This window comes from Impatiens glandulifera, chromosome 7 (genome assembly GCF_907164915.1).
Source record: "Impatiens glandulifera chromosome 7, dImpGla2.1, whole genome shotgun sequence".
In the NCBI taxonomy this organism is placed as follows: Eukaryota; Viridiplantae; Streptophyta; class Magnoliopsida; order Ericales; family Balsaminaceae; genus Impatiens; species Impatiens glandulifera.
The window spans coordinates 16,944,039-16,960,439 of NC_061868.1; the positions used below are offsets into that span (position 1 = coordinate 16,944,039).

Here is a 16,401-nt window from a genome sequence, read left to right on the forward strand (position 1 = left end):
ATTCATCATCTTCAACATATATCGGTTGGTCTACTAAGAAGTTTGATATTGCACTCCTTTGATATTTCCTAATCTCCTAATCTGTTGTAATAACTTATTAAGGTTTTAAATATGTTCTTCTCACTTTTGGACTTGACAATCATGTCGTCAGTACACTTCCATTTCCACTTCTCTGTAGATCATATCGTGAAGTATAATTGTGGAAGCTCTTTGGTACGTTGTGTCAACATTTTTGGATCTAAAATGCATGACCAGATAAAAAATGTTTCCACTTCTATGATGAACAAGATATTCTCTTTGTCCTCTAGTGCCATAAACACTTGATTGTAGCTGTAGAATCAGTCCATGAATGATAGTAATTGATTACTCACGGCATGGTCAACCAATACGTCAATGTGAGGTAGCTGAAAACTATCATTTGGGGTTACTTTGTTGAGATCACGATAGACTACGCATACCCGGATTTTTTCATCTTTCTTGACAATTAGGACCCTATTTACCACCCACTTAAGATACTTGACAACTATTAGAAAACCGACCTCCAACTATTTCTTCACTTACTCTTTGACTTTCTTGACAATATCATTCCACATTCGACGAAACTTTTGTTTGATTGGCTTGGCGTCTAGAAAAAGAGGTATAAGATGATGAATGATATTAGGATCAAATCCTGACATATCTCGGTATGATCATGCAAAAAAAATCTTTATTTGGTTTTAATAATTCAATTAAATCATTTTGTATTGTTCATTTAAGCTTTGTCCGATTAAAATAATTTGAGGGTCATCTTCATTGTTTAAGTTAATCTCAATCGTTTTTCAGTTGTAGACGTGCTTTCATGTTCATTATTTTAATAAAATTTTATTTCAAAATTTATTTGAAGTTAAAGTAATCATCACATAACACATACTCGAAATTCTCTTCATTAAACAAAATGTTACTATTTATTACATCTTTACTCGTGCTAGAATTATTATGTTGGGAGAATAAGTAACATAATTATAAAGGTGGATAGAGTTTATGAGTGAGTATTTTAAATACAATATCCTTTATTAATAAATCACCCTCCTCTCAATCCGTATTTCTAGTGGTACCGATGATCATCTTAACATAAGGATCGTCTTCGTCGTTGTTAGTATCATCTAAATTTGAGTGGATTAAGTCGAAGGAGGTTTCCCCTTCGGAGAGTTCATATGTCTGCCTTGAGGATTCACCTCGTTCAGTTCCAGCTTAACTTTTTAAACCTACAGGTCTTTAGGGTAGCCCTTTCAGCTTGCTCCGCCACTTCTCATCTCTTTTTTGTCCATGTAATAAAAATGATTAATTTGGTCAAGGCAATTGACAAATATCTCAAAACCGGGAAAACATTTTTTGGTTAAGGGATTAATGAAGGGTTTAGGAAAGCTAAAGTACAATACATCATGTCCTTCTCGTACAAATTGTGTGTTCAATGTGGGAGGTATCTGAATGTGAGCCATTTGGATCTTACCTTTTCTGGACTCTTCGCCTTATGCCCTTTGATAGACCAAGCCATTCGTGTCGTACTTCTCTCGGATTGACTTTATGTGATTGACAATACATGTATCATAAAGACCCAAACTTATTTCAGGAAAATATCACATATTAAACATCACGCTCTAAATCGGATAACCAAAGTAAGAGAAACTTGTAGTACCTAAATGATCTATCTCTGATGCAAACATTAGACTTACTTCAAAACAATTCAATTCGACGTCTTAGTTGGATACGTGGGAGGTACCAACACCACTCGTAGAATATACATCCTCGTCAACCGTAATCATGGAACCATTGGCCATAAATCTGAGTTTCTAATGAAATGTAGAATCCACTACCTTTTGCTTGTATATCCATGACCTCCCGAGAATGACATTGTATGACAATTGCATATTGATAACGCAAAATTCAATCTTGAAGGGCACACCTAACACCTTGATTATTATCTTGAAATTTATCATGACTTCTTTCCTCATGCTGTTAACGCCATGTACGCATAGATCTGACAAGATAGTAAAATATTTCCCGATGTAAATCCTCTCAAGTGTCCTCCATGGGAATATATTCAATGTTGAGTCATTATTGACAAGGTCCATCGAAACTGTCTTACACTCCCATCGTTAAAGGGTTAGTGGTTTACCTTTGGTTTGGGAAGTACCTTCTTGTCGATTAGATCTTAAATTTTGTCTTTCAACACGTAAAAGAAATCAGTCTCGTGTCCCTTCATCTAATAGAAAACACACAACAATTCTGCACATATACTTGACAATACTTTCCCTAGTATCGGTGTTAGTGGCTAGATCAAGTTATTTTCTTTTAAAGCTTTAAAAGCCTTGAAAATTTGCATACATATATCTAAGGATGTAACATGTTTGGTTTAGTCGCTATTTTCACGATACTGTCCATCTACGCGACACTATTTTCCTTAGTATCGATGTTAGTGGCGGGATCAATTTCTTTTCTTTTAAAGCTTCAAAAGCCTTAGAAATTGACATACATATATCTAAGGGTGTAAGTGATTCGGTTTGATCGGTTTTTTCACCGAAAAATTATTCCAACCGTTAGTGTCGGTTTTTCAAAATCTTTATCCGTTGGTTGGCAGTTAAATGCCAGTTCTGTTTGGTTAGTTATAAAATTATTTCAGTCGGTTTATCAGTTAATCTTTGAAAAAATAACAATATATAATATAATAAACTAAAGAATAAAAAATAAAAAATATATAAAATAACCCCACCAAGGTAGCCTAGTGGTGAGAGTCGGCTTGAGAGACCAAAAAAGTCACAGGTTCGATTCCATCTGAAAGCGCTTTGAGTTTAATCAGGGGGTCATGGTTGTGGGGTGTCATGTAAGTTATCTTTTAATTCCAATATATATATATATATATATATATATATATAATATAATATAATAAACGAATTTTATAAAAAAAATTAACAAATATGTATATAATATAATAAACTAAAGAAGGAAAAAACTAGTTAAGTTTTGTAAAATAAATTAATATATATATATATAATAAAATAAACTAAAAAATGGAAAAATTAGTTGAGTTTATAATAAAATTCTAATAAATTAAATAATAAAATAACTATTTAACTTTAAATATATATATATTAGAATATTAATTCAATCAAATGAGCTTAACAAAGAAAAATACATCAAATAAACAAAATAACAAAATATGTGTGCGTCAAGATTCAATTTTTGGACAAAAAAATTTATCATGTTCATCCTTTACCAATAGGCTAGAACTTTACCAATAGGCTAGAAGGACATATATTTAAAAATATATTAAAAACACACATATATATATATATATATATATATATATATATATATATATATACGGTTGGTCGTTTAAACTGTCAGTTTTTTATTATTTAAACCACCAGCCGAACCTGCCAAGGTCAGTATAGGAAATTATAAACTATCTAGAACTCAGTTCGATTGGTTTATACCTATTTTACTCGGTTTTTCTTTGGTTCAGTTTGATTTTGCTTACACCCCTACATATATCATCATAGTTTTGTCGCGGTCTCGTAGAAAGAGTCATTGCTTTCAAGGTATGAACTAGTTTTCTTAACATGTTGATTGTTGACTCTATCGACGTTCTTTGTTAGTAAATCACATGCAACTCATGCATCCGCCACAGAATGAACTTGTGCATTTGGTTTCCACTTTCTCTCCTTTTACCTCAATTTAAGGTAGTGTATTCCTTATTTTCTTCCCCTTCTTGGCTATTGCGTTGTCAAAATGTACCCTAGCTCACATCATATTTGCTAGTCCCGAATAGTCCTTAACATGCATTATCATGATGAACTCACCGTTAAGATTGTCGACTATCATCTCCATTTATTCAATTTCACTTGACAAATTGTCTATCTAGCAAGCAATCTCTTTACATCTATCTAAATATGACATGCATGTATCATTCTCCCCTTGTTTGACATACTTCAATCGCTTCTCTAGTTGTCATAAGTGAGGTAAATGTTAAACCTAGTAATAAATGTCTTCGTTAGTTCTTTCATTGTGGTGAGAGAAAGATAAAGATAGATAGAGGATATGTAGTGGTGGGAGAGTGCATAAACTAACACGCTCAATTAACTACAAATACGAGCTCAAGACGTGCACCAACAATACCTCGATAGAGAAGTGGGTCACTCAAGGGTTCACCATCATGTTTGGAAAGAGAAGACCTAGTGGCAACAGGAATGTGAAGTGGCTTTGCATCCACCATATTAGCTCTCTTGAGGAATCTGGAAATATATTTAACTTGACTAAGAAACAAACTAGTAGGAGTTTGAGTAACTTCAACTCCAAGAAAATAATGAATATCATCCATGTCTTTAATAGGAAATAGTTTACACAATTTAGATATCGTAGACATAAGTTGGGGTGAAGAGTTTCTCATAAATATAATATCATCCACATAATCTAGTAGATAAGACGAAATATCGCCTTTGTGATAGAGAATGAGTGATGTATTGGATTTGGATTCAATAAAGACGATGGATAATAAAGCCCTACATAACATGGAGTGCCAAGTATGTGGGGCTTGATTTTGTCCATAATGGTCTTTTGTAGACGACATACATGATATGGGAAATCAGGATGTATAAATCTAAACGGTTGAGGCATATAAACTTCTTCAAGTAATGTGCCATGAAGAAAAGCATTACTCACATTAAGTTGGTGGATAGGCCACTATCGTGTAACAGCGAGTGATAGAATTGTTCGGATAGTAGTTGGTTTGACAACCGGGCCAAAGGTTTCCTTATAATCAATTGTTTATGAAACCCTTTTGCAACAAGCAGTTCTTTGTGTCATTCAATTGACCCGTCAATTTTCTGTTTAAGCTTAAGAACCCATTTGCATTCAACCACATTGTGAGCCTGAGTTCGCGGAACAAGAGTTCACATATTGTTCTAGAGTAGAGAATTATACTTGGATATCATGGAAGCCCTCCAAGTAGGGTCTTATTGGCCGATGAAACACATGTAGGTTCAACACTAGAGGCAAAGTTGAAATTTATGGAATGAATCTGGTTTTTGGCTCGAGTGACATTGGGGTGAAGGGAGCATGTAGGGGCACATATTGTTGAAGTATAAGGAAGAGGGTTTCTAGTAATAGGTGTGGATTTAACTAATGTTGGAGTAGATGAGTTAGAAAAAGATTGAGGTGGGATAGTGACTAGATTGATTGGATTATTAGGAGGGGTAGGTATGGTAGGTGTGGTTAGTTGTGGATTAATAAATGTTAAGGTTGTAGGTAACATAATATGTGTAGATAGATAACGATGGTTGTTGGGTTGTGTGAGTAGGTGTAGAAGGTGATATTGTAGAAAAGGAAATAATTGTTCATTGAAGGTAAAATATCAAGATATGTATATACGACCGATTGGTAGATGGAGACATTTATAGTCTTTGTGAACCGAGCTATACCCAAGAAAGGTAAATCATGTGGACCTAAAATCCATCTTGTGTTGGTTGTCGGGTCTTATGAGAGGGTACCATGCATACCCAAAAGTTTCCAGAGAAATATAGTTAGGCCCACATGAAAATAATAAATTCCCTTTCACAGTCAAATCTTTTGGACTGCCATTTGAAGAATTTTTTTTCGAATTTGGAGTAGGTGTTGTTGAGGATGTTAATCCCATACGTGTTCCTCTTCATGGTCTTCTCCATTTATTTATGAGTTTCAAGAAGAGAGGCGAATTCCTTTTTGTTTGATCTTTGACTCTTTTCGATACTTATCATTTTGGATTGCAAGTCCAAAACATTCTTCTGAAGAGTGCTCATCATTTCTGCCATAGATTTTAACAGCTTTGCTCCTCCAACGGATGTTCCTTCATTTGATGACACTTCATGAGAGTCGGTAGGAGCGGTTTGAATTGGACTGACATGAGTGTGAACCTACAACGACTGCTCTGGTTCATCCGCCTTAGAAGCATCTTTAGACTTATCTTCATCTCCTAAAATATCTTCACACACCTTGTGAATCTGATCAGAAGGTTAGTCGGAGTGAAGAGGAAGGTCAACAACCTTCTCATAGATATTCACAACTGTAATTTCTGGAATTGATCGAGGAATTGGTGAACCGGGAATAAAGCATTGAAATAGTGGTAGACTTTTTGATGACGTATCATTGTTGTCTTGTTCCCCCTCAGCGGAAAAACTCTTATCATATTATTTTTCTTTTGAAGGTTCCCCCTCAGAATGTGCTTCGATAGGCTGACTGACTTCAGCCTCCTTTACTAGAGATGCCTCTGTTTCAAGAACAGGGGATTCCAGCGCATCTGCTTCTTGAATTACATTTGGTTGAACAAGTTCGGCATTGATCTCTTCTTCTTCAATGATCGGATCAGGTTGAACTGGATCCGGAGTTTGTTCAATTCTGGGTTGAGACATAATGCGTTTTTCTTCAACAGACATATTCCCAGTTCAATAAGATGAGCAGCGAATTGCTCATCTTCCGGTAGGATCAGATCAATATCTTTAGAAAGTTGCATTGGATCGTCTTCATCTGAAGAATTACCAAATAGATTCACCCCTGAGCAGTCGGCATCATTAACATATCTGATGATAATTGAGATATAGTCTTGCATGATTTCGTCAAGTTTCTTCAAGGCCTTCTCCTCTGCATCAGCATTCTTTTCCATTGGATTGAAGTTAGCTTTTCTTGCTTCGAGCACTGGAAAAAGAGCCCGACCTATGAGATTGGCTTCAACCAACTCCTTTCTTTTTAGAGCTTCATATACCTCAGAGGTTTTAGCCCATTTCAGGACTCGCTTTTCTATGTTGACCAGCGTCAACCATTTTTCGCTTATACCTTTTCCTTTGATGACCTGATCATATCTATTGGACTAATCCACGTGTCGAGGATGTTGATCTTCGCATCAACTTTCTCGTTGGCCTAATCCATCATCAAGCTCACAATACAGGTTGCCTCTAAAATCTCTTCACTAGATTCAGTTGCGATGACCTTGCCCTTTCCAATAACCTCAATAGGTTTTGGAGTAGGCCTGGGTTCTCCGATAACTATGTCAGCAACTCTCATGGTGGCTCTCATGATCTCGTGAGGAGTTAGGAGTTTTGCAAAAAGCCTAGAAGAGACGTTGAACTGGACTATCTTTCCTATCACGACGGACTCTACTTGAGCACATTTAGATGTTGGTGGCTCTTTATTTGGTAAAGAGAGAGCCTGTTCAGACATGAAAACAACAACAGAGGTATGAACATTACCCTGCTCTATTTCGTAAAAAATAGTAGCTCCAGCAGCTACTGGATCAATTTGGCGGATAGGGGATGGAATACTGTCAAGATTTTCAATATTTGGACCAACTGGCTCAACAGTTGGCCCGATAGCATGTTCCACTACAGGAACAGAAACAGACAAATCTTGTTCTAATACAGGAATATTAAACTTAGGCACTTTGGCCTGATATGGAGTAGGGGTTACCTTCGATGAAGCCTTCAATGACTTAGACACCCTAGGTGCCTTTGACTTTTCTCCTCTCGAAACGGAGGACTTTGCAAGCTTTCTTAACTGGATGACAGATGGAGAAAGGGGAGACATCGGGATAGCAGCAAGTGCGGAAGGACCTTGCTTTACTCTGAAATCAACTACCCCAGAGTCTTTCTTCGAAGAGCTTTTCTGTCTATTAGAACTAGCCTCTAATTCGTTTACTATTCTTGCTCTTTTGGCCCCTGTGGAAAGAATAGAAGTGGCTGGTTGCTTGGAACGAGTGACGGATCTTCTACCCGTCTGTTGGCTAGACGCGTTAGAGAGGGACTCCTTGGAGTTCTTCATTTGAGTAATAGTGTTGGCGACAGTGAAGACGTTGAACACACGGCTAATATGAATATTCTCCTTCTCTCCCATAGGAACCCCCAAATGTTCCAATAAACGGCTGAGCTGGGCAGAAAAGCTCATGCTCTCTTTATTCTTGGAGTCAATCGTCCCACACAGATTTAAGAAGAGCGTGGAAGCCCAGTTGACTTGAATCCTTGGAGATGGTCGTCATGTAGTCAAATCGATCCTGAGTATAGAGATGGAAAGCTCCCCGCTCTTCCTTGAAGAGCCTTCGCAATAATATAATATCGTTCAAAAGAATAAAACGGGGTTTGAGATCTTTCTTACCCCCATTTATCCTAATTTCTGAACCGTCGGCTAAGAAAGCAGTCTTCATTTCCGTAATAATTTTCGATGAAAGATGAAGATTGAACGTGTGGCCCTCTGATGGAAGTTCAAAAAACTCCGCATGTGACGCCTCATCGAAAGAAATAATTGTATTGTTCACCATTTCCGTGATAGAATCGCCAACCATGGTTTCCGATTTAAAGAACTCCTGGACTTCCTTCTCGTAGAAAATAAATGGGCCGCCGAGATACTTCCAGAGACCGGAATATTCCAAGGATCTGAACATGTCGACCACCTCCTATTGATCGAACGAATACAACGAGGCAAAATCCACCTACAGAGTACAATGACCGAGGGTAATCTTCTTGTTTGCCATTTGAGAGAAGATGAACAAACACAAGATGAACAAAATGTTCTTAGAGAGAAGTTTGAAGAAATCTAGGGTTCTTGAGAGATTTGAGAGTGAAAAACTTTTCAATCACATGCAAGATGTCCTTAAATAGACTTCAAAGAGTCGCATGGCTTAACCGTTACTTTTCCTAAGGGTAGGACCCATTAATTAATGTTAGACGTCTTTTCCCACATAGTCATCATTAATTTTAGGGGTATATTAGTCATTTTCTTTTAACTTGAAAGACACGTGTCTTCATGTTATTTGAAGGTGACTATTTTTATGTTTGAGCGGGAAAGTTAGATGACACGGCATGTGGGACAGCTGTCCTTGATCAGTCTAATATACACGTAGTTAGACGTTTTCTTACTTTTACAGTCTATGTGATCTAAGCATCTACTAGACGCATGAGTCTGTCAGATGCAGACGTCTAATCACGTTTCTTATAGATGTCTAACGTCTATTAGACGTCGACGTCTAATTACGCAAGAAAAACACGTATAAGACGTGTGTTTGGTTAGACGTGAGCTTCCAATTGCTCTTGTCTTATAAACGTCTATTAGACGTCAGCGTCTAACCGCGCAGGTTATTAACCAAGACATATTGACTTAGATGCATAGAGTGTGTAAGTAAAAATACGTCTAAGTACATGCCTTTTCTTTTAGACGACCTCGTCTAATAGACCGATTAAAGCTTTAGTCTGCGTGTATCTTTATTTTTATAACAAATTTCCCTCTCAATGTATGCATATAAAAAAATGAATAAATAAATGTTTTGAGGTATGTAAGACCAAAAATATTTTTAAGACAGAAAACACTTAGTCCTTAGAAATGGAAAGGGCCATTGTTGATCTTCTAGGATATATACTTAGAAGAGTATGCTCCATGCTTCCTTCCTATAACTTCCCTGTATCACCAACACAAGAAAATATTAACAAACTTTGGTACCACATTCACTTGGGTCCTCGATCAATCAGTCCCTTATGAATCCATATTTGAGTTATTTTTATGGATTTCCCATTTTGTGTTGTAATTAGTGCGTATGATTTTGACTTAGCAGACGTCTTCCTGCTAGCCACTGATCCCTTAGCTTTTGAAGATAATTTTCTTTTAAAACTCTTTGACTTTGAGTCAGGTTTTAGATTTTCAGACTTGTTGGCTGCATCTAACTTAATTTTCAGCCAGCTAATAGTCGGCGGAACATAGGTTATTTTATTCTTCAAAGCTAACTCTTCATGAATTGGATCAGTTTCAATGTCAGTTAGGCTCCCTTTGACAAATCTTATTGGCTTAAGTTTGTCAGTTGCTGAGATTAACTTCTTATAGGACTTGTTTGGGTCATTGCTATCAAATCCTAAACCGGATTTGGATCCAGCAGGTTTCAACAGACCAATCTGATATTTGACAGCTTCTCCATACCTTGTCCAAACACTAACAATATAGTTTAACCTTTTGTTTTCAGAAGAAAGAGTCTGAATCTGTTCTTTGAGCATCTCATTCTCAGATGAGATCTCGACCTTGTCATTTTCAAGAGTTTTAGATTCTAGTGTTTGAGACAAAGCAGGTTGAGACACTTTAGATGAAGATTTTATTTCATTTAGGGATTCTGCTAGCTTTTTGTACTCTATGACCATGTCATCTAGTGCAACAACTAGTTGTTCCCTTGAAATTTTTTCAGAGGAGAAGTCAAATACCTCAGATTCCTGAGTTTCTTCTTCTTCTCTTGCCATGAAGCAAGCAACCTCGTCATCATCACTGTCGCTAGATGAAGAGTAATAATGATTATAGTTCCGTTTGTTCTTTCCATTCCCTTCCAAGGGAGCCTTCATCTCCTTTTCTTCGTCCTTCTTCTTCTCATCACGCTTCGACTTTCGACATTCCGATTAGTAATGACCTAAGACACCACAGTTAAAACACTTAACATTAGCTTTGAATTTCTTATTATCATTTGAATTTGAAGAGCTTGAGTTAGAGTTGCTCTTCTTCATGAAGTCACCAAACTTCTTCACGAAGAGAGACATGGCATCGCTGTTGGGCAGCTGTCTTCACATCAGGAGCAGCTGGAGATTCTTCTGTAGTCACCAAAGCTTTGGCAATGATGATGGATGAAGGTTGATCTTCTTCAATCCTTGAGTTCAACTCGAACTCATAGGCTTTGAGATTAGCAAACAAATCGAAGAGCACGATCTTGTTGAGGTCTTTGAATTCCCTCATAGCCATCGTCTTTATGTCCCATTCCCTTGGTAAAGCACGCATGACCTTGATAGCAATCTCCCTGTTGCTATAGGTCTTGCCAAGAATAGATAGAGTGGAGACAACTTTGCTGAACCTTGTGTCAAACTCGGTCATTGTTTCTCCAGGACGCATTTTGAAACTATCAAACTGTTAGGTGACAACCATAATCTTGTTCTCCTTTGTTTGCTCATTGCCCTCACAAAGTTGGGTGAGTCTGTCTTAGATCTCCTTGGTAGTCTCACACACGATGATGTAGTTAAACATGTTGTCATCAAGAGATCTGTACAGGACGTCTAATGCCATGTTGTTGAGGTTGTTTCTCCTCTTGTCTTCATTGGTCCATTCAGATTTCTCCTTTTAAATTTTGATGGGACCATCTGTGATAACACTCCATATGTCATCATGAAGAGAGGAAAGGTGAGCACGGACTCTCTTCTTCCTCATAATATAGTTTTCTCTTGAGAATGTGGGGATTGCGGTAACACTGACATCTTTAGATATGGTCGACATTCTTGGTGATAGCTTGAGAATAGAAACAGGGCTCTGATACCAATTGAAAGGATCAGTGGGACCAATAGAGACGGGGGTCTAGCTATTGATGACAACTTCTTGCAAAAACGATTTGATAGAAATCCTGTTATGGATTTATATCACTTTCTATTTTTCACAAACCCATGTAAACTCTTGAAGCGATTCAAGTGCGGAAACGTTTACTCAGGTTTGAAGCTAAGAACTAATGAAAGAGAAGAGGACATAATGTAAAAGATACAACATGTTGTTTATGGATGTTCGGAGCAAACTCTCTTACGTCACCCCTTCTTCCAACCACCGGAAGGATTCACTATATTTTTATTTAAATCAAATATAGTTTCAGTGCTAGCTAACTGTTGAACAGACAAGACTCTGTTCAACTTACAGTATGTTTAAGAATATCACTCAGCTAGACAATGTTTTGATTCTCTCTCTCTCTTGATGTACAAACTCAGTAAGCAAGTTAGTAATTCGTAAGATAGATTGTAAGTGCGGTCGTTCATCCGTTGTCCTTGAAGATCATTAAATAGAAGATAGGTACCAACGGTCGAATCTCCTGCATTGAAACATGACAAGAACCCATTGGAAAGCCTCCATAGTACATGAGTACTGAAGACTCTATGCACAAAGATCGTGACCGTACAAATATGGTAGTACGCCTGATATTCTTCTGGAATTGTCCTGCAAGGAACAAGTAGTGGAAAGAATATTTACTTACGTGGCATTCATTCATTGGATGCAACTAGCTGTCGTACTCATCTGTACAGATGATTGGAGCAGGAGTAGCGTACAACTAGTTGATCGTGGGTAGACGGATGCTGACTTCAAGCAACTGTTGAATCGAGGCATTAGACGTGCTTCGTTAGACTACCAAGTCTAAGGAAGTTAGACGCCCACGTCTAATAGCGGGATCCATTAGACCACCAAGTCTAATGGAGTTAGACGGCAAGTCTAACTACGGGTCACTTCAGACTAGTCTGAAGGAGTTAGATGCCCTGCATCTAAATTTCAACTGTTAGACTACACGTCTAACTACGTATCTGTTAGACTGCACATCTAACTACGTATCTGTTAGACTAGACATCTAACTACATATCTGTTAGACTGCACGTCTAACTACGTATCTCTTAGAGTGCACGTCTAACTACGCATCTGTTAGAGTGCACGTCTAACTACGTATCTATCAAACTTCACGTCTAATTATGTATCTGTTAGACTGCACGTCTAACTACGTATTTGTCAGATTGCACGTCTAACTACGTATCTATTAGACTGCACATCTAATTAGCAACGCGTCTAACAACCAACACGTCTAATAAGACTATTTCAAGTTAAGTCTCACTTAGCATGTTTTGATGCACCTGTACACAAATAATTTAGACGGATTAGTTTCATTCTTATTTAAGTTTTACAGAAGTTCATCATCAAAATACCGTTAGTCAAAATAATTTGACCCAACTATTTCCCCCTTTTTGATGATGTTAAAATTTTGCACAATTAATTAGATAAGATAAGCACCCATCAAATTAAATTAAGAATGACAATTATTCTCAAACTACATAAATAAGTTCCAAAGACCAATATTCCAAAAACCAAGTTCAGAAACCAACCAAAGATAGTTTAAAAGAGAGGGGATTATTGTTCTTCCCTTTTCACGCTTGGGTAAGCAAACCCTTCACCAGTCAGGAGGTTTTGAAATGGAGGGAGAGCACGGCCACCACGACCACCTCGACCACCGCTTCCACCACTTCCACCACCACGGTCACCGCTGTGACCTCCACCTCTTTTGGTTGGTCTGCAACCTCCTTTATCATCGGGGTTTCTTTTAGATCTGGTGCCTGTCGAAACACCTCCTCTACTACTTCCACCGCCTCTTAAAATTCCTTCCTCCCTTTTAACATTATCAACGTTAAGGAAAATAAGGTTTTTCTCTTTATTAGTAGCAGCTTCAACATTTTCAATGGCTTGAATTTGTGTTGGGAAGGAATAAGCTTGTTCCATATGTTTAACATCGGTTCTATTCATGTGATTGGTTAACTCAATCATTTGACCTTGAACCATATTCATTCCAGCCATAATTTCTTAATGAAGATCAATGTGGAGAGAGATGATCTAGAGAAGGTGACGACTGTCAGTTCATAAGATATGTTGCGGTGAGAGACGCATCATCCCAATATTGAGGTACCGATGCATGTGCCCTTAAGGTGAGGATGATCTTAGTGATATGCCATAATTTTTGTTCAGCAACTCCATTCATTTATTACGTGGCATTCATTCATTGGATGCAACTAGCCATCGTACTCATCTGTACAGATGAGTAGAGCAGGAGTAACGTACAACTAGTTGATCGTGGGTAGACGGATGCTGACTTCAAGCAACTGTTGAAGCGAGGCATTAGACGTGCTTCGTTAGACTACCAAGTCTAAGGAAGTTAGACGCCCACGTCTAATAGTGGGATCCATTAGACCACCAAGTCTAATGGAGTTAGACGGTAAGTCTAAGTCTAACTACGGGTCACTTCAGACTAGTCTGAAGGAGTTAGACGCCCTACATCTAACTTTCAATTATTAGACTACACGTCTAACTACGTATCTGTTAGACTGCACGTCTAACTACGTATCTGTTAGACTGCACGTCTAACTACGTATCTGTTAGACTGCACGTCTAACTACGTATCTGTTAGACTGCACGTCTAACTACGTATCTGTTAGACTGCACGTCTAACTACGTATCTGTTAGACTGCACGTCTAACTAGCAGTGCGTCTAACAACCAACACATCTAATATACCTATTTCAAGCTAAGTCTAACTTAACATGTTTTGATGCACCTACACAAACAATTTAGACAGATTAGTTTCATTCTTATTTAAGTTTTATTCAAGTTCATCATCAAAATACCGTTAGTCAAAATAATTTGACCCAACACAATTATTTATTTTGTAGAAATCTGATGTGCTAAAATCACTATGGTCATTGATGTTAAGAACCATTCCAATTTCTTATGTAGAAATTATGAGATGAATGTAGTTAATGATTTCTTTATAGAAATCAGACTCATTAAAATGACTTTAGTCGTCATTTATATTGAAACATTCCAATTTTTTTGTGTAAAAATTATGAGATGAATGAGATAGTCAACGATTTCTTTGTAGAAATCAGACTTGTTAAAATAACTCATTCAAATTTCTTGTGTAGAAATTATGAGATAAATGAGCTTCGTTAAATGATTTTAATCATGGATGTTGGAATCATTATAATTTATTGTCTAGAAATTATGAAATGAATTGGGGCACTTAACGATTTCTTATATAGAAATTTAATTTGCTAAAATTACTTTGTCAATGATATTTTGAAGCATTTTTATTTCTTTTATAGAAATTGTGTGATTAATTATTAGATGACATAGAATAAATATTATTAGTGTTATAACTCATTATATTAATACATTCAAAGAGACAACTATGTGAGTTAAAAGTCGCTTCACGTGGATTATCGGTCAAAGCATAATAATGTACTTCGATTAAGACATGAAGTACATTTTTAGTTATATATTGTCTTGCTAAGTGATTGCTTATATATATATATATATATATATATATATATATATATATATATATATATATATATATATATATATACTAGCTAAAGATATGATAACTTGTGTTAATTCATAATATGTATGATTAACTATACAAATGTTAATAAAGATTATTGTATGTCTATTTTATTTTAAAATAGAAAATTATAAAAAATTAAAAAAATTATGTGTCTTTTGGTATACAATAACTCTGGAAAGTTAAAAGTCATCATCATTAATTAAGAAATTGACAAATGACATGAATAATTATTTATAATAATTAGTTATTTTGTATTTTATTAAAGATAAATTGTTAATATAATAATTCATTATTAATGTGTTTTATAAATGTATTTGCTTAATAATATATGAAGTAATTATAATATATATGACATATCATTTGTTTGATTATGTTTTTAAACTATTCGATTATATACTTGATATAAATTGTTCGATTTTATCATAAAGACTTGTTTAATTTGATATGTTTTGAAATCTAATAATTACAAAAAAAAATATCGTGTTTGATCTGGGATATAATGTGGCAAACGTGCCGATATTATGGGCTGCAAACGTGCAACCAATATAAATGTTTAAGCGGTTTCGGCCAAAGATGCTTGAAACATTATGATTTCCTTTGTAGAAATCATGTGACATGGTGAATATTTATTTGATTAAATATTCTAATTTCTTTTATAGAAATAATGTGATGAAATAAATATTTTAATTGATTAAATATTATAATTTCTTATGTAGAGATTATGTGAAGAATGATATATATATATATATATGAATAAACATTCTAATCTTTGATATATGAATTATGTTTTATTTAATTAAATATTTATAATATAGTTATCTTATTCATTGTATGATAAGTATATAAAAAAAATTGTAAAAGAATTGTGTGACAATTTCTTGATTAGAAATTCATTGATTTAAATTATATAAATGTGCGTGATTTAAAAAATGTATCAACACGATTGTGGGGGAAAATATTTTTATTGATAATAACACAAAAATTATTGTGTATATTATGATAAATAAAAAGATAATTTATTGGTAGAGAAATATGTTCTCTACAAAAGATAAAGTTGCGCAATTTTACAAAAAGAAATAAAATAACAAGAAAATGTCTTGTTTATATTTGCTGAGTTAGTGCTCAAATCGATTTTTAAAATTTGAGGATTTCGAAATCAAGAAACTTGTTATTTCTTTGACAATAATTTCATAAAAGTTTGAAGAACCAATGTCTTCAAAATGATTTTATGAAATAGATGAAAAAGAAAGCTTATAAAGTCTATGTATAACTTATAACAATTTTTTCATAATGACAGAAAAATTTGATCATACTTTGATTAAAAGTTATTATGAAAATTATATATATCATGAAGATAATAAAAATTATTTCATTACATGTCTTTTGTACAATATATTTATCGTTGAAAATTACGATAAAAATGATTAAATCTACTAAAGATGTGAATTGCACCGCACAAAATATCATATTGTT

The 16,401-nt window shown here is 35.4% G+C and overlaps 1 protein-coding gene across 1 annotated transcript; it reads right to left on the reverse strand.

Annotated features, from left to right (window-relative positions):
- Positions 1–12,945: 12,945 nt before the first annotated feature.
- Positions 12,946–13,386, reverse strand: LOC124909588 (forkhead box protein D1-like). The gene has a single exon (XM_047450254.1). It carries the CDS (start codon positions 13,384–13,386, stop codon positions 12,946–12,948), a length of 441 nt encoding a protein of 146 aa, XP_047306210.1.
- Positions 13,387–16,401: the final 3,015 nt, after the last annotated feature.

Coding starts and splice junctions, on each gene's coding strand:
- LOC124909588 (XM_047450254.1), bottom strand. CDS start 13,386: ATGGCTGGAATGAATATGGTTCAAGGTCAAATGATTGAGTTAACCAAT.